This window comes from Chelonoidis abingdonii, chromosome 2 (assembly GCF_003597395.2).
Source record: "Chelonoidis abingdonii isolate Lonesome George chromosome 2, CheloAbing_2.0, whole genome shotgun sequence".
NCBI classification, from domain to species: domain Eukaryota; kingdom Metazoa; phylum Chordata; order Testudines; family Testudinidae; genus Chelonoidis; species Chelonoidis abingdonii.
In genome coordinates, this window is record NC_133770.1 from 47,579,455 (window position 1) to 47,602,042 (window position 22,588).

Genomic DNA, 22,588 nt, shown 5'->3' on the forward strand with positions numbered 1-22,588 from the left:
GGAAACAAAAGTAGGTATAAATGGTTGGCTTTCACAATGGAAAAAGATAAATAACAGAATCCCCCAAGGATCTGTACTGGGACCAGTGCTGTTTAATATATTCATAAATGATCTGGAAAAAGGGGTAAACAGTGAGGTGGCAAAGTATGTAGACAATACAAAATTACTCAAAATAGTTAAGTTCAAAGTAGACTGCAAAGAGTTACAAAGGGATCTCACAAAACTGGGTGACCGAGGAATAAAATGGCAGATGAAATTCAATGTTGATAAATGCAAAGTAATACACATTGGTAAACATAATCCCAACAATACTGTATCTTCATCAGTGACTTAGATAATGACATAGGGTACACTTATAAAGTTTGTGGATGATACCAAACTGGGAGGAGTTGCAAGTGCTTTGGAGGATAGGTTTAAAATTCAAAGCGATCTGGACAAATTGGAGAAACAGGCTGAAATAAGTAGGATGAAATTCAATAAAGATAAATGCAATGTACTCTGCTTAGGAAGGAATAATCAGTTACATGCATACAAAATGGGAAAAGACTGCCTAGGCAGGAAGATTGCAGAAAGGGACATGGGGATCATAGTAGATCACAAGCTGATATGAGTTAACAGTGTAACACTGTTGCAAAAAACCAAACATCATTCTGGAATGTATTAGCAGGTATATTGTAAGCAAAACACAAGAATTAATTCTTTCACTCTATTCTGCGCTGATTAGTCCTCAACTGGACTATTGTGTCCAGTTCTGGGTGCCACATTTCAGGGAAGATACATTTCAGGACAAACTGAAGAAAGTCCAGAGAAGGGCAACAAAACTGGTTAAAGGTCTAGAAAACATGACCTAGAAAAATTTGGTTTGTTTAGTCTGGAGAAGGGAAGACTGAGAGGGGAAGTAATAGTTTTCAAGTATGTGAAAGGTTGTTACAAGAAGTGAGAGGTAAAGTGACCTCTGAGGATAGGACAAGAAGCAATGGGCTTGAATTGCAGCAATGGCAGTTTAGGTTGGACATTAGGAAAAACTTCCTGTCAGGCTGGTTACGCATTGGAATAAATTGCCTAGGAAGGTTGTGGAATCTTTACCATTGGAGATTTTTAAGAGCAGGTTAGACAAACACCTGTCAGGGATGTTTAAAACAAACATAAGGAAGTACTTTTTCACACAACACGCAGTCAACCTGTCAGACTCATTGACAGTGGATTTTGTGAAGGCCAAAAGTATAACTTGGTTAAAAAAGCGTTGGACCTATCCTCTGTGAGTTTATCTATCAGTGGCCATTAGCCAAGATGGTCAGGAAGGCAACCCCATGCTCTGAGTGTCCCTAAACCTCCGACTGCTAGAAGCTGAGTCTGGATGATAGGAGAATGGATCACTTGATAAATTGCCGGTTCTGTTCATTTCTCTGAAGCATCTGGCACCAGCCATTGTTTGAAGATAGGAGACTGGGCTAGATGGACTATTGGTCTGACCCTGTAGGGCCATTCTTATGTTCTTTAAAAAAAAAAAAAAAAAAAAGGGGGGGGGGGGAGGGGAGGCAAGACAGTTTAACCACGCTTGGAAATAAATTTAGTTGAGTTTTACAAACCTGAAGCTGAGGTTCTAGTGTGAAGCAAACTAATGCAGATCACCTTTCTCTGGTAAATTTTGTATTTGACATTGCGCGGTTGGCTCAAACGCTTTCTAAAGTGTATTATTCCAGCATCCAATACTGTGCTAAGGACTTCACAGCAAATAGGAAGAAACAGTTCTTTCTGCAATGCACTTTTCTAAGACCTGATATTGGAAAAATGACATACATACATAATGTTACACACATAAGGAGCCCCTGCATTTTATGGTGTGGGTGGCAAATAGCGTGACAAGACGTCCTGATATCTGGGTGGTTGTCCCGTGTCCCAATTTGTCCCAATATTTTGCTCCATGGGCAGCACATGGCTTTTTTTTTTCCTTTTTCCTCTGCCAGTGGACCTGCCCTCCCCCCATGTGTCCTGATATTTTCTTCATCTCTTCTGGTCACCCTAGTGGCAAACATTAAGGAAAGGTGTGTGTGTGAAAAGGAGAGGGAGGAGTGAAAGATGACTCCCAGGTTATGGGGCCTGGGCACAGGGAGAATGACGGTGTTATCAATAATAACATAAGATAGGCAAAGTAGAGAAGGTTTAGGAGGAACATGGAGTTATTGCTACATTAACATTGCCCTTCCTTCCCACCCCACAAGTCATTAGTTTAGCTCAGTTAGCCATTACCTTACAGGCATGTATGACTTTACAAATGTTAAAACTCTTTTCTTTGCGTTTAAGGTCACATTGTGCTGTTTTAACATCTCACCTTGATTGGGAACAGGTTTTGGGTTAAAGTGCTAATGCTGAAAATGATTTGGGAAATAATGTACACTGCGTCAATTGACTCTTAAGGAAATTGGTGAAGATTATACTTTAAGTCCATCAGTAAGACCCAATCTAATATTGCAGGTTGTATTTGTTTTCTGTTGTGCTCCCATACTGCTAGTGTTACAGCTCCACAGCATTTTCAGCAAAGATGTCTATAGCAAAAGGCTCAGAAATGCCAACTGTAATTAAAATGGGAACTAAGCCTATAGGTGTGACAGTATATTCATGTATATTGCTTCTCACACTGAATTTTCAGATTGCTTTCTTGAGGAGAGTGAGTGCTGCTTAATTGTAAACAAAAAAGTCATGCAATTTTTTGCATCTCTACTCTCCATGCTGTTTTAATTTTCTTTTTGTTGCTTGCTTCTTGATCCTTCCCTCACCAATTCTGTCATGTTTTAAAAAATATAAAATTCTCCCCACTTTTCGAGTCCTCTGTCAATATAAGCATTTTTATTTTGAAACCAACTGCATTTTGTCCCCTCACTACCTTTTGAAAAACCTCCCCAAGTGGGATGTTCTCACCTGCCTCTTTTGCTGTCTTTAGGAAAGTCTTTTCTCCCCTCCAGTCCAACTACTGGCATCCCTGAGTCTCTTTTGTCACAATAAGAATTCCCCAGGCCCAGTCAGTTTTCTTTCAATGAGCTACAGGTTCTCTGGGGATCCCCTTTCATTGGATGGACTCCAGCCTTCAGATTCTCAGTCATTCATAAGACTTTGCACAGCCCTCCCCGCCTAGGGTCCACTGTCTTTGCGCCCTCCTCGCCTTTCCAGTGTAAATCATTCTAATATCTATCCTCTCTATGGTCCTCATCCTATAATGAGCTCTGTGTGAGTGGACCCTGCGCCCATGAGGAGCACTGCTGCTTTTATTGAGGCTCCATTGAGGGGCACAGGGCCCACCCACATGAAGCTCATTGCAGAATTGTGGCTTACATGAAATGACTGCATCTGTTCTTCAGTGCAGCACCTGGGGTCAATAATCCAGGTCAAATTTTCTTCCCTGTTTTTTTTTCAGAAATGGAGCAAAATACAAGAAGTGCATTATTGCATCATGTGTTAATATATTAAATACACTAAATACATTGTGGAACCACAAACTTTAAAAACAAAAACTACTTGAACTCTGAAGACACATTGCATTCTAAGTTATCAATATGCACCTCCCAAAAGCTTGAGACTTCGATTACAAATTAGTTTTCTGACCCTGCATCGGGTGGCTGGGATGCCATTATTAACACTGACAAAAGACGAGCTCAACATAAGATTTCTGAGACTACTTCAAGTTTTCCAGCCTGTTGCAGCTCTGATTTAACAGTCAACTTTAGAAATTTTTTAAGAAATGCAACATTCTGCGACAAATTCCTCCTCCTTATATGGAGAAAATTTGCTCAGATTGTTGTGAATTTAGTAGCTTGTGACCCTGCGTTCAGAGATTGGCTGAAACAGTGTGGTTTGTTTGGCTTTTCGAGTTTCTTAGTTGTCATGTTTTGCCTTTCCAGAGGTAAAGCCCTTTGTTAATTTTGATATTTAGTATAAGTTTTGGATTCATGAAGAGCAGAGCACTCAGCAGCTCCCTGACACTCACCTATAAACTTCAGTGGGAGTTGCTGGAAGCACAGCATAACTGAAAATCAGGTCAGTTATTTTGTTAAATATGGGCTTAAGAGCCTAGTTTTAGTCAAAAAAATTTTCCCCAACGTTTGCCTCTAGCGTATTTTACACTTTACAAGTTTTCCAATGTTGCTTGTTAAAATTACCTCCTTTTCCCCCTTTAAATTCTTTTCCTGATTCTAAAATGGTGAGGGGAATTTAATAATAATAATAATAATAATAGCAAAGACCAAGTTCACAATCTGCAAAATCTACATACTGTATAAGAGACAAAGTTAGCTAATACCACCCCTTTGCTAAAATTTGTGGTAGCATGCATACTAAATCAGCAGCTAGGGAAAACTGTGCCCATAGTTGTAACATGGAATTTACAGCAGGCCAGTGGGGCCAAACCTTGCCTTCCTGCTAAAACACATTACTTCACTGCGCAGAGATAGGGCAGTAACTCAGCAAAATTAGGTTACAGGCTAGTTTGGATGACTGATATCTCCTTCCTTAACTAAGTACTGTTGATTCGAGGCTACAAAGGATTGTAAGGCACCTGTAAGGTATTTTTTTAGGAACAGAGGAGAGAGACAGACACAAGCTAGCTTGCTATTAAACTGGTTGACGTACCTACTTGCTTGGGAGGGCAATTATTTTCTGCAGAAATAGCAGAACAACCATTTGTTGCTCAACTGGCCTTTGCTCAAATAGGTCAATATATTCTGCTGAGTTCATGTTAGTCTTCACACTCAGAGCTGGAGATTCCTGCCCTGCACATTCACCAGTTACTTTTTGTCTCTACTAGTAACTAACTTATTGTTTGCTGTATAAAGTCCTGTCTGAAAGCCTGCTTACCCTCACATGTTGGCTGGAATACAGAATCGCACTCTTGAGTTGAATGTTGCTAAAAACAGCCTGTGATAATCTGCTGATAATACCATAGAAGAATGTTGCAGGTGTCATCTCATTTCTGTGTGACTAATGTTGTGAACATTTTCAGTTTTGCTTCTAATCAGCTAGGCTAAATTTACTGAAAACAGAAAAGATGTGTTGTGTTGTGTTTTTTGGCTGAAGAAAGCAAGTTTAAACTGGATTCTGCAGGCAAGTTCACTTTCACCATCTTGTCTGTTTTATCTTCTGCTGATTCCTTCCCTGAGTTTCCTTTAGTTTTCCAGTACACTTCGCATTTCATTAACTTCTTCTTAGTTCAGTTAATATTAGATGCAACATAAGGACTATGGATAAAATTTTCACAAGTGCTTAAGGCCCATTTACTGTCAGTTGGACTTAAGCCACTGAAGAAGCCTAGGTACTTTTTGAAAATATTACTGTTTGATTGTATTTGACTGAAAATACAGGTTAGCACAACAAATGCTTTCTCTTATATCTTCCTTTTGTAAACTACAGATATGGAAATTTTAGAAGAGGCCATCTTTGAAAATGTGGCTCTGTTCTTGCTACTATTGACTTTTCTCCACCGTGAGGTAGATACACAATTTGTCGGGATGGGTAAATGGGATCTTACTAGACCAGTGACAAGCACTCTGGTGCAACACCTCAGAGCTATAAATGACCCAGGAGCAGTGGATATAAAAGTGTCCCAGTCAATCCCCTTGAAAGGTAGAAAGTTAGGTATGCTGCCTATTCTGCAGAAAATGCCTAGAGAGGACTTGGGGAGGAGTAGCCTTACTTTGCTCTCTCTGTTGGCATACTTGTGACTGCTGTGGGTTTTCCTCCTCTGTTGTTCAGTCACCCTTCATGTACTAGGTGAGGGATTCAAAACCAAGTCTCGGAGCAATATGATTTGCATCTGCAGTGGGTTGTCCTGCCACACATCTCTGGATGTGCTTTGTGAAGAATCCCACTGGTACGCTTGTGGCTTCTGTATCTCTATCCTCGATACTTGCCCTTGCTTGTTGCTACTATTTAGTTCACTTTACTAAAAGCACATCGGTCTATACCTCCATGTACACATAGAGTTCTATGTTTTTATAATATTTTATCAGATCAGTCCACAAAATCCTCTCCAACATGCTCACCATAAAATTTCTCCTCCTAAACCAACATGGGGCAAATCTGTCCTAAATCCAGTTGTGGTGCACAACATCCTTAACTGTGTGAGGGAAAACTTTGGAAAATAAATAGGCCTTTCAGAATGTCATTAAGATCAATAGATATGAGCTCAGGATAAGGGGAGTAAGTTCTAGAGTCAAAGACCCTTGCAGAGAATGTTGTTCCTTATTGATAGCTTGAAGTCCACAGCTGATCACAACTGCCTCAGTATCTACTATGAGGAGAGAGGCAGTCTCTTGGGTAGCCAGGCCATTTTAGGTCTTAATAGGTCAATCTTCACCTGGGAATCAGCTGGGAGCAAGTGGTGAATTCGAAGTGTACATCTGTGTGAAATACCACTCAGACAGCCCAGCCATCTTATTCTGCAGCAGCTGCAATTTCTAAGTGGTTTTAAGGTCTTATGACAACGAGGGACGCCTATACCAGGGGCGGTCAAACTTATTGACCCTCTGAGCTGCATACATTAATCTTCAGAAGTTCGAGAGCTGTGCCCAGGCAGGCACGCCCCAAGAGGCTGAAACCCTGAGACTCCCCCTCACCACTGGGCAGAAACCAGGGGCATTGTGAGGGGAGGCAAGTGGGGTCACACCTGCCCCCTGATTTTTCCAGACTTTTGACACCTGGTGCTGCCGGGCCCCCTCCCTGCATTGCAGCTGCTGGAGCCAGCAAGCTGGAAGCTGTGGCTCTGGGGAGAAGTAGCAGCAAATGGCTGGGAGCTGCAGAGAGGGGCTGCTGAGGATAAGAGGAGAGTATGACTCAAGCTTGGGGGTGGGGGGCCTGAACCTTTAAATTCTGCCCCACCCCCTCTCAGTGGGCACCAGTTGTCTCAGGCAGAAGCCCCTTGCCCCAGCCCCTTGCTGCAGGGGAGAAGCCCTGAGCTCCCCCCACCCCCCCGGTCTGGTAGATGGAGAATGGGGCAGCATGGGGGGCTCATCAAGCTGTACTTGAACTATAAAAGAGCCACATGCGGCTCGTGAGCCACGGTTTGGCCAGCCCTGGCTTATAGAGGCAACATGTCTTATCCATTGTCTGTATTTGTTTGTGTCTCACTATATCCCAGTACCCTTTGTGAACAATGAACTAGCTATGGTTATTTTTTCTGGAGACTGTGGCACTCAATACATCATCTTCCCTATGCACACGGATAATTCAGTCTGCTTTTCAATTTTGTGGTGATTGTTGGAGTTACTTGCTCTTCCTATTTTTGAGCTCATATTTTTCCTTGTGCATCTGCTGAATTCACATCATCCTTTTCTCGGCCAGGCTGCTTTCTTAGCTGTTTCTCTTGTAGGTTTTCTCTGGCTCTTTTATGTGTGTGTTATTGCAATTCCTGTGGGCTTTGGCAGCCTGCTGGGCATGTCGTGTCTTTCCTGTCACTCTTCCCAGCTAACCACACCCTCAGCTTTGATCCGCATCTACACAAGGTATAATTTTCACTTTACCAACACAATATTCTGCATCACAATGACATGCTCCCCAGTGTCTACTTTACTTGCAGCAACATAATTTACACATCTTCAACTCACTTTTCATGGCTTGTTCCTTTTAGCTTCATTTTAGTATTTGGAATGTTCACCATGTTGATCAGGTACCTTTGTATCCCTTCTGCCAGGTAAAGTTGGCAGCAGCAAAGGCCAGGTTCAACATCTAGGGGTTCCTCTGGACATTACAACACAAAACCAACTTGAGTGCCCACCCATCCCTGTGTGTCTCTAAGAGACAATACTTTCCCGGTCTCGAGTACTGAGTCTGAGAACTTTTATTAAAAGGGGAAGGGAACCAAGCCTTAGCTTGGGAAAAGACCACAACCAATTAAAAAACAAGTGTTCGTAAGCCAACCCGACCCCATAGTGCATTAGGCAGTGTCCTTTGCCTCAGTTTCCCATCTTGTGATGGGAAAGTCCGACAAATGAATGTCCCTTTAACAAATCACATCACTCTCCTCTCCCTCCACTGCACCCTACTGACAGTTGGCTGTCCTGGGTCAGCCAAGACCCAGAGTTCACAGGTGCATTCATTTGGGTTCACCTCCCACTCTCTGAGGGCATGGGGAGAGAAGGGAAAAGTATCCAGCAATAACTCTGCTACTGCTGACGCTTCTGCAGCTGTCGTCGTTCACTCTGCTGTCACCACCTGATGAGACCGTCACTGGCTGCTGCTGCCGCCATTGTTCACTCTGGTGGTGGTGCTGTTGTTGCTTCTCTGCTGCCACCTGCCACTCTGTGCAATGCCACATTCTGAGGTTCCACCACTTAGCCCAGCTTTCCATGGGGAGCGTCACTGCTAGTGCAGGCTGGGCAGTCTCCTTTATAGCAACACTGTCTTGCAGCAGATCTAAGGCTCAACAGCGAGACCTGATTATCAGTGATTTCAGCTCTAGTGATCACTTAGCAAAACACTCAATTGTCTGTCACAGGTCAAATGTTGTCTAGGACTCTTAGGCAGAGCCCACACCACAGGTATGAACACCTGTTCCCAGCCTTTCTCTCTTTTCACCGGGATTTGGCATCCCTAACCCTTGCTTAGCGAGTACAGTTCAGTTGAGAGTGTACCCCTCAATCAGGGCATGCTGAGCATGGTTCTGCTCCTCTTTTACTCATACAGTGAAGGTAACAACATTTCATTGCCCCTGCAGTCAATACCAAAGTGATTTGTTACCCAGCAATAGCCAAAATGTATCACTTTAGCAACACAACCTGTCGGCTGAATACCTAGGCAGAGCAAATACGGTCTGGTCCTGAAGTCTTTTCTCTCCAGTTCATCTCTAGATGTCAGGGGAGAGCTTCTTCAGACCCTGCTTACACCTTGATAGCTCTTTCCAACAGGGTTAAGATCTTCTGTGGCTGCAAAACTCTCACTGTTTTGGTTTCACAAAACTAATTAGTTTTGAATCTTTCCCTCTGTGATTTAAATATACTGCGAGCCATTTTTTCCCTGTAGCTTACACAAAACTAGTGTCCTGCTGTAAATGAAGCAGGGACCTTTCTATTTACCCAACCAGGTAGCTGTGAAATTAATATAGATTTTAAGGCCAGATGTTACCATTACAGTAATCTAGTCTGACTTCGTGCATAGTGCGTACTGGTGGTGGTGTTGGGGGTTATATTAAATTGTACTGCTATCCATAGGGTATTATCTGGGACATATTTTTAAGTTATATCAAGGGTTCCTAGAACATATGGATAGGTACCCTTTTTAAGCCTGTGTACCAACATAAATACTTTATCAAATCACAATGACTTTTAGTTAAACTAGAGCAAATTTTTTAAAAAGACTTTAATGTAAAATGCCAAGCCATGGAGAGTTTGACACTTAAATAAGTGCTAAGCATTGAAAGAAGTTACACATTCTTTTTTCTCCAGTTTAAAAGTTTTAAGAATTGTCCGGAATTGAGGATTCTAAGTGAAGGATGAAAGAATTGCAGTGAATGTATGCCTCAGTCTTCATTCCTATAATCAATTTCTCAAAATCCAAATGCATTGCTGAAACAAATAGTAAGAGTGTGTGTTTATGTATACGTAGCTAGATAGTGTGTGTCTGTGTGTGTGTATAAGCACCTAGATACAATGGCAATTGGCATACCATGTATACTGTATTTCTATATATTGATCTTGAGCACTTTTCATCTGTAACTTGCACAGCACTTGACAAAAGTGAATAAGCATTATTATCCCCATTGTACAGATGAGGAAATCGAGGCACAGAATGATTATGACTTGCCCAAAGTCACACTGTGAGTCAGTGGTAGAGCTGGGACAGAAACCAGGTGTCTTGTGTCATAGTAATAAAAATAATAATGACAATTTAATGGTAATAGGAAATATGTGCATGTTTGGGGGGCAGAGTAAGCACTAAAGCCTTATTTACGTTGGCAGCAGGTTGCAGAGTACTGGTAATACACAGTGAAAGGCCGACTGCATTCACTTTTGTCAATGTGGTGTGCAGCAGTGTCCGGCTGTGGCAAGGTGGAGGCAGAGGGGAAAGGCTCCTACAGCCGGGAGGCAATGGGACACTGCACTACTAAAATTAGCTATGTAAATGTGAGAGGCACTGCTTGGGCTTAGAGAGAGCCGTTCAGGGTACATGTAGGGCATTGCACTCTACTCGTCTAAGCCATGTCTCACCATCTACACTGCTGTTTATACCTGTGCTAGCTGGGTGTGTAATGTCTGTATTCTACACGCCGCCGTAAGTGTAGACACGCCTTATGGAATCCCTAAACTAGATGTCATTATGCACCAATGCGTTTTCCATTTGAGAATGACCCAGTATCTTCCAATAGGAGATCAAATAAGACATCAAGGTACAAAATTATAAAAGATTATAAAATTACACTAGATCTCCTCTGGGACCCTTCAGATCTAGAGTGATTTCTGCAGGCTCCCAAAGGAGATAAAAGCATGGCAAGGAACACTGCCTTCTGTTCTTTCCCATGCTATCTGTCCCAGTTTCATGCTGCTTTCCTCCCCTCTGCTCAGATAATGGGAAGAGAGTACCTAACCCATGGTCTTTACTTTCAGGAACAAATTTGTTCTTCAAGTGATTGCTCATGTGTATTCCACAATAGGTGTGCGTGCTTGCCACGTGCACCAGTGCTGGAAGTTTTTCCCCCAGTAGTACCCGTAGGGGAGTGCCCCAGCGACCCCTGGTGTGGCACCTCCATGGTGCGGTATAAGGGGCACTGCGCATTACCCCTACCCTCAGTTCCTTCTTGCCACCAGTGAAGGTGCTTCAGAACTGCTCAGCTCCAGGCCAAAGGAGGGCTCAGGCCCATCTAGGACCTCTGAGGCCTGAACCATGGTGAAGCTCATGTTCCCCATGGTCTCCCTGGTGTCCATCATCCCCTCCCTGGACCCGGGGACTGGTATGTTGCCCTCAATCTGCAGGAGGTGTACTTCCACATTCATATATTCAAGGGGCACAGATGCTTCTTCCGTTTCACAGTGGGGCAGGAATACTACCAATTTATGGTCCTCCCATTTGCCCTGTCCGCTGCCCTGAGGGTATCCATGAAACGCGTGGCGGTGGCCTACCTCAGGTGCCAGGGGGTCCAGATCTTCCCCTGTCTGGATGACTGGTTGGTCAAGTGCAGCTCCCAGTCGCAGGTGTGGGATCACGTGGCGCTCCTTCTGTCTATGTGCACCACTTTGGGCCTGTTGGTAAACAATACCAAGTCCATGTTAGTCCCGGTACAACGCATAGAGTTTATTGAGGCGGTCCTGGACACCTCGTCGGCCAGAGCCTCTCTCCCACCAGACAGGTTCGAGACCCTGAAGGGGCTCATTGACATGGTCACAAGGTTTCTGGTGACAACAGCCAGAGCGTGCCTCCAGCTCTTGGGTCACATGTTGGTATGCACATATGTGGTCCATCATGCCAGACTCAAGATGAGGCCTCTCCAGCTCTTATTTGCCTTGGAGTTCTCCCAGGCAAGGAACAGGATGGACAAAGTCCTCAAGGTGCCCGAGCCAGTGATCACCACCCTACAGTGGTGGTCCTCCCCGAGAAACATGCTCCAAAGGGTCCAGTTCAGGGGCAGGGTGTCTGACACCTTGGACCTGGGATGGGAGGACCCATGTGGGGAACGTTCAGGCTCAGGATCTGACCCTCCACATAAACTTCAAGGAGCTCAGAGTGGTACGACTGGTGTGCGTGGCCTTCTGCTCGCACCTGGAGGGCTGGGTGGTCAGGGTCCTCATGGACAACACGGCCTTGATGTTCTACATCAACAGGCAAGGCAGGGCCTGATTCTCTGCTCTCTGCCACGAAGCCCTCAGGCTGTGGGACTTTCGTATAGCCCACAACATCTGCTGGGTGACCGGAATGCGCGGGTGGATTGCTTGAGCAGGGACTTCTCCTCTCAACACCAGTGGTATCTCCACTCAGAGGTGGTGCACAGACTTTTCCAAGTGTAGGGAACTCCCCAGGTGGACCTGTTTGCAACTCGGCAGAACCGTTGCTGTCCTTGGTTCTGCTCCAGGGAGAGGGCTGGGATGAGGCACAATCTCCGATGCCTTCCTCCTGTCTTGGTCAAGCCAGTTTCTCTATGCCTTTCCCCCATTCCTGCTGATTGGCAAGGTCCTGGAAAAGATAAAGACAGACAAGGCCTAGGTCCTTCTAATTGCCCTGGCATGGCCCAGTCAGCATTGATACTGGACCCTCCCAGGCCTGGCGGTCGCCCTGCTGTGGCCGTCACCATCCCTCCCGGACCTGCTCTCCCAGGACCAGGGCTACCTCCTCCACCCCAGCCTCCCGGCACTCCACCTCACAGCATGGCTGCTCAATGGTTAGGTAGGGAGGAAAGAACATGCTCAGGAGGGGTTCAGCATGTCCTCCTAGAAAGCAGGCGGCCCTCCATGCGCTTAGTCTGCTTGGCAAAGTGGTCTCGGTTTTCCAGACGGGTGGATGAGCTGACCGTTTCCCAAGTGGCCACCCCGATCCAGCTTATTCTGGACTACTTCCTTCACTTCAGAGGGCCTGGCGCTCTCGTCAGTCAAGGCGCACCTGGTGGCCATATCAGCCTTCCATCCGCCAGTGCAGGGCCACGCTGTATTCTCCCATGCTATGACTGGCCAATTCCTTAAGGGCTTGGATCGCCTCTTCCCATATGTTAGGCCCCCTGTCCTGCAGTGGTCCCTAAATCTGGTGTTGGCCTGTCTCACGGGCCCCCGTTTGAGCTGCTAGCCATGTGCTTCTAGTCATACCTGTCATGGAAGGTGGCCTTCCTGGTTGCGATCATGTAGGTTAGGCGGGTCTCGGAACTCAGGACCGTGTCCTCCAAGCCCCCGTACGTGGTGTTTCATAAAGATAAGATCTAGCTCAGCCCACACCTTTTGTTCCTTCCTAAGGTGGTCTCTGCCTATTACATGGGTCAGGATATTTTTCTGCTGATCTTTTGCCCAAAGCCCCACGCATTCAGTGAGGAGCGCTGTCTCTACACGCTGGATGTGAGACGGGCTCTGGCTTTCTACCTGGAGTGGACTAAGCCATTCAGAAAGTCCTCGCAACTCTTTATTGCCTCAGCCGAGCACATGAAAGGTTGGCCGATCTCCACTCATTGGCTCTCCAACTGGATCACCTTGTGCATCTGTACCTGTTATGACCTGGTGGGAATACCTCCACTGCCAATTGTGAGGGTACACTCGACTCGGGCGCAGGTCTCATTGGTTGCCTTTTTGGCCCATGTTCCCATTCAGGACATTTGTAGGGTTGCCACGTGGTCTTCAGTTCACATGTTCACCTTGCATTATGTGGTTGTCTCTCAGGCCAGGGTGGATGCTGGGTTCGGAAGGGCTGTTCTCCATCCCGAGAGTTTGTAAACTTCTTTCCACCTCCAACAGATATAGCCTGGAATCACCTATTGTGGATTACACATAAGCAATCATTCGAAAAAGAAAAGGCAGTTACCTCTTCTATAACTGGTGTTGTTCGAGATGTGTTGCTCATGTCTATTCCACATCCCACCCTCCTTCCCCTCTGTTGGAGTTGTCTGGCAAGAAGGAACTGAGGGTAGGGGGAGCACGCAGTGCCCCTTATACTGTGCCATGGAGTTACCACTCCAGGGGTCGCTAGGGTGCTCCCTTACGGGTACTGCTAGGGGAAAAACTTCCGGCACTGGTGCATGTGGCGAGCATACACACCTATTGTGGAATAGCCATGAGCAACACATCTTGAAGAACACCAGTTATGGAAAAGATAACTGTCTTTTCTTTATCTCTGTGCATGCTCCTTTTAAAAAATATATTAATAGAATATTTGCCATTTCTAGAACAATAGGTGTCCCTATAATCAGTGACTTTTGTACCTCTTTTGAAGAGGATTTTTATTTAATCTTTTCTTGTACAAATAATACATCTATTTCAAATAATCTGTTAATCTCTATTGGACATCCTTACTTTAAACATAATACTTAGTACCTAGTTACCATTGTGACTTATCCATATAATGTACATTTCACTGGTATGGCACAGAGCAAACTGCAAACAGAGCTGTTTTCTTAATCTTAGAAACTGCTAGTAATAATTCATATTCTTTCAATAGTCAAGTGTTAAAAAGAGAGCAGTTGAGTCCACGCACACACAAACATACACAGTATCTGTGCACATGTGTAGAGGTGTGTATGTATATATATTTGTATAAAATATGATTAGTTATGCTTAATGTAGTTTTTCTTGACAGGAGGGTGTGGATCTGGAGGTAAATATTCTTTCACTCTGTTCATACATGCTTCTTACTCAAAAACAAGAGCTATAAAATTGTGCCTCCTTGCCTGTGAACCTAAATTGTGAATTCTTTGAAGAATTGATGGATTTGTTCCCAGAGTCCCAGTCGTAATATTTTAACTGTGCAAAAATGAATGTTCTAAATCTACCGTGTATCTTGGAAGCCTTAGATCTTTTATCAAGCGTATCATAATAAACAGCCATTCTAGAAAATAGTCCCTAATTTATTACTTACTTCATTGATTTCTGCTTTTTTAAATAAAGCAACTAGATATTTTTTTTGTTAAAGAGTTGCAGGTAAAAATATGATAGAAGCTGAAAAGATATATTGGCAGGTTCACATTATGCTATTGAATACTTACATTGTTAGCAGAACTGGTAAAGTTATGAGTAATTCTTTTCTGGAAAATAAATAAATATAATCCATGTTTACACTGAACTTTCTCAAAGGTTTATGATTAAAAGAAATATTTCATTGAATGTGAGATCAAATTTTCTTCTGTGGAGTAATATGAAGTGACTAAAATGATTACAGATTTACTTTAATAGCAGGTTTGCTTTGAAAGCAGAATGCTAGCAGAGTATGGCTTTATTAAGATTATTAACTCTGGCCTTTGGACATCGGTTTGTGAAGCTCCTATAACTACAGAATATGTTTTGTTGAATGTGAGGGATTTATTTGGTTTTAGAAAAGTTTATATCTTTATGTAAACGAATAACTATATATCTATGTATCTATTGTGAGTCAATTTTTTAATACAAATTAATTTTTCCAAGATATGAGAGTAATATCCGGAATTTGAGAACAGTACATATATATTTGTCTTTCAAAGTCTGTGCTTGTTAGAGCTTTGAACTAAGTTTCAACTGTAGCCAGCAATAAAGTTCCTCACAAAATAAACAAATTGGAATACTAGTGGTGGATTTTACATATTGAACCCATTAAGGGTATTATATTTAAAACATTTATTACATTTAAATGTAACTGAAGAACTTGTGACAATAAATAGTATTCCATTCTTACCTTTTGTTCCCTAAATGTGTATTATCCATATTATGCCCAAAAAAACCAATTAGCCCTCAATTGCTTTATATTCATTAGTATTAGATTTTGTTAATGATGCATGATTAGAGCATTGCATTGTTTCTAATCTCTGACATTTTCCCATAAACACTCCTGTTTTCTCCATGTAATTCATTTCGGTTTTGTTAGCATTACAGTCTGTTTTGGAAAATGTGTAATGTATACATTTTATTAGGATATTTTTTAAACATCTGGTTCAAATGGTCTGAAGCTCACTTATGTTTTTAAAATATACACAATTTATTATATGCCATATACATTTACATCAACCCATAGTTCTTTAACACCTTTCATGCAAAGCACGCTGGAAAGAGTTGACTAATTTTGGAATTTTATTGTAATTTTAAAACAGTAAACAAAAATGGTAATTGAATTTAGACTTTTTAAAATTCTCCTGAGTCTAAATATTCTATCCATCAGCTCCTAGTGATAACCGGAGGGCCAGAGTGAACAAAGACCCTAGATGAGATTTAATTTAAATAATGTTTAGAGATGGTAAGAAGCTTTGCAGCTTATCTCAAGGAATTTTTGGAGCTGGGGGAGAGGAAGGAGAGAGAGGAAGCCTATTGGTTTAGAAAGGAATAAGACCATGCAATGATTTTATAATCAATATTGTCTTTAATAGGAATCCATGAAGCAGTTAGCAATGTGGATGGGAGATGCTGAGATGAGTGAAATACCCTTATCTTGACCGGGGAGAAAAGTGAGCATAGAGTTGCCTTATAAACAATCCTAGATGTCAGAAGATACAGCAATCCTGTCATATTGTCAGGTTGCCTAAAGGTTCTCTATGTAGTAGTATTTCCTACTTATCTTTAATAATAATAATAATTCATCCAATATTGAATATAATAACATAAGGGATAGAAGACACAGTCATAGAAGACAAAGATTAAGGCATTCATCCTGGTATTACTGTAAAGTATGGTCTGATTATCTTCCAAATGAATTCTTGGGCAGATTTTAATAGGTTGGGGAGCTAATTTTCAGCATGACAGTTTTCTTCAGTGTTGATTGTAAGGATTCTGTGATAGCCGCATCTGTACTTCTGACAAGGCATGACGAGATTGAGATTGCCTCAGTGGGAACAGCTGGAAGAGGAAAATACATCCAGTTATTGCCGTTAACTGATGATAATTCACTTTCTATTGCCCCAAAATACGCACTTAAGGAAGAGAATGAACTAAAGTAAAGGAGCTCTTAGCCATCGAATAATTAACTGGAACAAGATCAGATGAAAATTGTTTTTTTGAGAGGTAAGAGACGGGTATCTTCAGGACAAAAACAGGATATTGCAGTCCCTGAGCAACCAAGCATTCAAGATAAGTTGAATTATTTCAATAGCATTAATAGTTGCCCAGAGCTCTACTAAAGCAAATGACAAATATCATACAAAATGCTAATAACTACATTTCTCCCCTCAACTGCCTCATCCATTGCAAATTAAGAACACTAAGATTCACTGATATTGATGTTAGTTTTTCTGCTTCCCTTGCCAGTCTCACATCACCCTACCCCTGAACTGGACCCCTTGGAGCATGTTTCTCGGGGAGGACCACCACCGTAGGGTGGTGTTCACTGGCTCAGGCACCTTGAGGACTTTGTCCATCCTGTTCCTTGCCTGGGAGAACTCCAGTTTGTACAGTACCTAGCATGGTAGGGCCCAAGTTGACACCTTTAGGCACTATTACAGTGTAAATGTTAAATACTACTAATAAATAGGAGAATAAAAATAAGTAGCAACCCTGTAATTAAATATTAAAAAATAAAGCCTGAGGGAGCAGCTGAATTGATCACTACATTAGATGACTGTGTCCTCTTGCTGCAAGATTCAGAAGAACATATTTTAAGGCTCAATGCAATAAGTTGCCTCTGCAACTACTGGAGTATGAAAGCTCTGTCAGTCTCCTGGGTTCTTCAGCTGTAAGCTCTAATTTTTTACATATTTTTTTAAAAGAAATTGTAGTAATAATCCTTTGTTTGCCAACTGCATCATACCATTTTAGGAATGCTACCCCCAACTAGCCTTTTCATATTCAGGGAGTCTCTTAAAGTCCTAATGCAGGAGTACACTTTTGAGGAGGAGGTTGTTGGAGATGGTGTTGGTCTTCTGAGTCCTTCATCTAGATAAACTGAGCAGACTGGGCAGATTAGGGAGAAATTTGTATTTAAATGTTAAATACTGGAAACTACTACAGTTGAATAGAGCTGAAAAGAGAACAGACTTCTGTTGTGAGGCTTGATCCATGGAGCACATTATTTTAAACCTTATAAATGAGTGTCGTCATAATAAAAAAAACTAGTCTCGGCAGTGCACTCAAGAATGTACTTTAGGGAACAATCCTGCTTTAGTGGGAAATGGACAGAATGACCTAACAGATATTTTCCACCTCAAATTTCCATAACTCTTGGAAGGTAATTGTTGTGGGGCATAATTCAGGGAGAGGAGAAAAATAAATATAAAGATGGGTATACCATATGTGGAATGATTGATTGAAGTTCTGTTTGGATTAAATGATCAAAGAAATAAACCATATTTTTACAATGCTATGCTTTCTTTAAACAAAGCCTCCAGTTTAATGCTGTGATAGAAAGGAAACGGAGACTGACTCACAGAAAGCTGAGATCACTTCTTGGATTACATGAATGTGAATATTTAAAGCTGACATTATGGAGGCTATGAAGTGTTTCTTACTGTGCCATAAGTGAATCACTGACATTGACAGGGAGAAACCAAATAATACATGATGGGGAAATAAACCCTATTATTGGAATATTCAGTTTTAATTAATTTTGTGTATGTTTCTCTTTTTTTCCCTTCCTCTCCTCATTCCTCCTCCATTCTCTCTCCCCCACCTCCCCAGGGTAAATGGGAAGTTGGTGGCGCTGAAGGTGATTAGATTACAAGAGGAGGAAGGAACTCCATTTACAGCTATCAGGGAAGGTATGCACTCATCTTTAATGATTATTCATAGTTTATTTTTTAATTGCGTTGCACTCACTCTCTCCAATACCATGCTATACTGAATAGCTTGAGATTTTAAATTATATGGTTATGTTCCCTGTAGGAGGCGGCTTTGGTACTTTAAAAATCAAAATGTCCCTACAACGTGGGAGTTCATGTTAAATAAAACAAATATGTGCCTCTGTGGTTTGGCTTGTCTGAGAACTGCTTTTGTGTACAAGTGACATACTAAGTAGAGTGTGTGTGTGTGTGTGAGGGGGGTTGTCACTGGTATAATAGGTTGGGGAAGTTTTGCTTGTTGTGAAGCAGCACTTAAAATGAATGTGGATTTAAATTTTTGCTTATGTGAGGCCATGTTCCCTGAAAGATAGTCATATAGAAGAATCTGCATTTTTTGGCTGAGAGAGCCATGGTAGGTTTGGGGACAAATATAGCAAGCTCCTTAAAAACGGGATGGCTGATTACCTTTTTCAAGAACTGACTGTGTATGGTTTGGGTTTTTGTCCGCCTTCCTCTCTGCCACCTCTAAGCCAGACAGTCCAGGGATGACTCTTTTCTAGCTGAGTGTCAAAGGTCTGTCATGCTTTCTGCTGTACTCCCTCTATCCTTTCTTATCAGCCCCCGCCCCCTGCTCCCTGGTGACAGCTTTTGTATCTGTGCTTGGCTGTCACAAGTTCCTTTGCAGAAGTTTCTGCACATTCCTTGTTTAAATGGGCCTACTCTGTTGATAAGTGTCAAAGATAGGGATTGGTGGTGAAATGAGAAACGTTTTACTTTCTGGTCACTGATTCAAATTCATCTCAGCGTATGGCTACACTACGAGGCTTTTAGCGACGTGGCTGTGCTGCTACAGCTGTGCCACTAAAAGGCGCACGGTGTAGCAGCTGTTTGTTGGCAGCAGAAAGCTCTCCTGCTGACAAAACATTTCCACCACCCCCACGAGTGGTACTGTTCACATTGGTGCTTTTTGTCTGTAAGACTTTTGTCATCCAGGGTGTGTGGGTGTTTTAACACCCCTGAATGACAAAAGTTTTACCAACGAAGTGCTAGTGTAGACGAAGCCTCAGGTTGGTAGCAAGCTCTGATACAGCTGGTCAGTGGTCTGTATGAAATATCTTGACAGTCCCAGTGCAGTTCCTATGGTGAGCAGAAAGGTTCATGGCACATCAAAACACCAGCCCAACTGACACTTGTCAGTCTCAGCGGAACAGACCATACATCGTTGCATAAGCATTAAGACTGTGCTAACCAGTCATTCCACGATGGGCGAGGTGCCAGTTGATGGGTTAGTGTGAGGAAACTTGCGTGGTCTGTATTTGTAGTGCTGCCAGAATAATATTCAATGGTTCATCTGACATATGTAACATTTTCAAACAAATATCATGTGAATTGATGGTATTGACTTCTAAACAGTTTGCTCGAGACCATGTTGATATTTAGGAGCATGTAATATAACTCCCATTTCTAGTGTTAATATCATCCTGTGTCTGTTTGTTTTGAGCTGCGGATATTTAAAATCCCCCCCAACCCCCCAACAACTTTTTAAGAGTGAATAAGACATGATCATCATACTCATCTTCACTTGTTACCTAGGGCAGGAGTTCTCAGCCTGTTTCTTTCTGAGGCCCCCCCCCCAACATGCTATAAAAATTCCACAGCCCACCTCTGCCACAACTGTTTTTCTGCCTATCCAGTAGATTAAAAGCCATGGCCAGTGTTAGAGGGTAGCAGGCAAGGGGGCCCTGCGAAGTTAAGTTTCTCAGGCTTCAGCTTTCAGCCCCAGGCAGCGGGGCTCGGGCTTTGGGTTTTTATCCTGGGCTCCAGCGAGTCTAATGCCAGCCCTGCTCTCTGGTTTATTTTGGCAGACCCTCTGAAACCTGCTCGTGGCCCCGCAGGGGGCCCTGGATCTAGGGTTGCCAGGTGTCTGGTTTTTGACTGGAACACCCGGTTGAAAAGGGATCTTGGCAGCTCCGGTCAGCCCAGCTAATATTCATGTAGTTTAAAGCAGGAAAACTTTCCAGCATAGAGAAGCCCGCAAACAGCCTGGCTTGAATGCTAATACTCCAAGGCCCCTATCCAACAAAGCACTTAGTCATGTATAAGAGCTGAAGCATGAGCACTTGCCTGATTTCAGTGGGACTTCCTACATACTTCAAATTGTGTGTGGTGTTCTTTACTGGGACCTGATCCAGAGCCCGTCTAAGTTAATAGGAATCTTTCCCTTGACTTCAGCAGGCTTTGGATCCAAGGCCCAACAGATTTTTCTTGAAAATATTCCTGTCTTCTAGGCGGGTGGGACCTCATATAGGGTTGTGGATGCCACATGGAAATCAATTTCTGTAGCTTTTTTGTGACATGGAAGCTGTGTGTGGTTTGGGGTGGGGGAGAGGAAAGGGAAAAGTGTATTTTTTATATTTTGGTGAATGCAAACTTTAGCTGAGAACCAGAAAAGGACAGAAAAATACACTGAAAAATGTAACAGAAGATAATCTTTTCAGTACTGAGGCAGAACTATACTAGGCATATATAGTTCTAGGTATAGAAATAAAAATACAAGGTAGAATAAATACTTCATATTGAACTCTTGGAGAGGCCTGATATACTTTAGACTAAAAAGTGATGAGGCTGGGAGGCTCTGAGCTACTTAAACCTGCTTGAAGAGTTTTTCTTTGTCTCTATCTGCTGATTAAAGGTGCAGCTCTACAATTTGGACTAGGAGCTAGGAAGCTACTATTTATTAATTAGGTCAAATTCTAAACTTCAGTTTTTATTTGCATAGTAGTGTTGATCTAATCAAGCCAAAAATCTGTTTCATGAGCCAGAGGACCGTTCGCAGGCATGCAAGTTATACACACAGACTTCTTTCCAGAGTTTTTCATAATGTGGAAGCCAGACAGTTTTTATTCTTGCTGACTCATGCCCTATTTTCTAATTTACCATCAGTATATCAAATTCAGGCAAAAATCCAGCAATTTGTAAATTAAAACTGGAGTAAATTAATTGTTTAACATCTCTCATGACTCATCATGCAGCTGTGAGGAGGAAATAAAATTCCTGCATTGTGTTCCTTCTGTTGGAGAATGTTATGTGATGCTAATTAAGGGGAAGTCAGAGACTGAAATCTTGAGCAGTACTCATGCTGAGGGAATTTTGTAGTTGGCTTGTGTGTAGAGAAGCATATTGTTGCCATTGTGACAGCAACAGAATGGGACTCAAAGGAAAACAAAGCAACTGGGGAAAAGATTAAATTAAGAAATGCAGCAAAATAAAGTATTTGAAAACAATGTGATTGGGGGAAGAAAAATAAGTGAGGTTGGGAAAAAAGGGAAGAGAGCAAAGTAAAGAACAGTAAATATAACTGAGGAACAAAAAAAAAAAAAAAAAAGCAGAACACCACAAAAGCAGAGAATAGTAATTATAAATTTTGTCATGTCCCTGAAAACTTCAGAGAAAACACTTTGCTGAGACTGAGAGTAATTTTGTCAACAGCATACATTTTCTATACCATTTTTCCCCATTTCTGACTTAGAGGTATATTTGCATAAAAATAGGATCACGTCTACAAGAGCTCATCTGTTCTGTTCTTGCTGTCTGATTGCCTCTTGAAGTCATAGTGCCAAATTCAGAAGTGAGTCTAACTTGCACGTTCTCCCTGCCCTGTCTTATGCTGCCTTAGCATTGCAGACTTGCTTACTGACATGAAATTGCTAGGTCCCTGTCACCTCTGAAGTTAGCTCACTGAGTCAAAGCTAATTTAATTTGCTTCCAAGGAGCCAGAAGAGAGAAGATGTAAAGTAGTAAGAAAAGCAGCTAGCAAGCAGGTGTAAGTAGGTGTGAGTTCAAATAGGCCACTCCTTTAACTTGCATCACCATCTTGACTACATGGCATGTGAATTACATAAACTCAGTTTCTCTTCTACTAGCTTACCAACGTGTAGATTTTATTACTTCCCTCATCCCTTCTGTATTTGGCCTAGAATGTCCTGTTTCAAACGTCAGCTGATCTGGGAATGATTTACTTAGTATATTTTCATATGAAGTCATTTTTATAAAAGCTGCATTAGCCAATGTATATTTCCCTGTCTTAAATATGGCTCAAGTTTATTCAATATAGCAGTCGCCGTTGCTGTGTGGAAGTATTAATATCAGAGGCATCTAAAAAAAGATCATATTAAAATCACTACAACCAATGTAATAGTTCACCAGCTCAACCTTTATCTCATGTATAATACCCACTTAATTTCCTGTAAT

General features: G+C 42.3%; 1 protein-coding gene across 7 annotated transcripts in view; it reads left to right on the plus strand.

Annotated features, from left to right (window-relative positions):
- The window catches only part of CDK14 (cyclin dependent kinase 14), a 545,410-nt gene that overhangs the window by 200,555 nt on the left and 322,267 nt on the right, over positions 1 to 22,588 (plus strand). For all 7 annotated transcript variants that reach the window (XM_032798112.2, XM_075062353.1, XM_032798113.2 and 4 more), the window contains one exon: positions 18,237 to 18,316. In XM_032798112.2, coding sequence (XP_032654003.1) covers positions 18,237 to 18,316 — 80 coding nt within the window. The remainder of the gene's footprint in view (positions 1 to 18,236; positions 18,317 to 22,588) is intronic.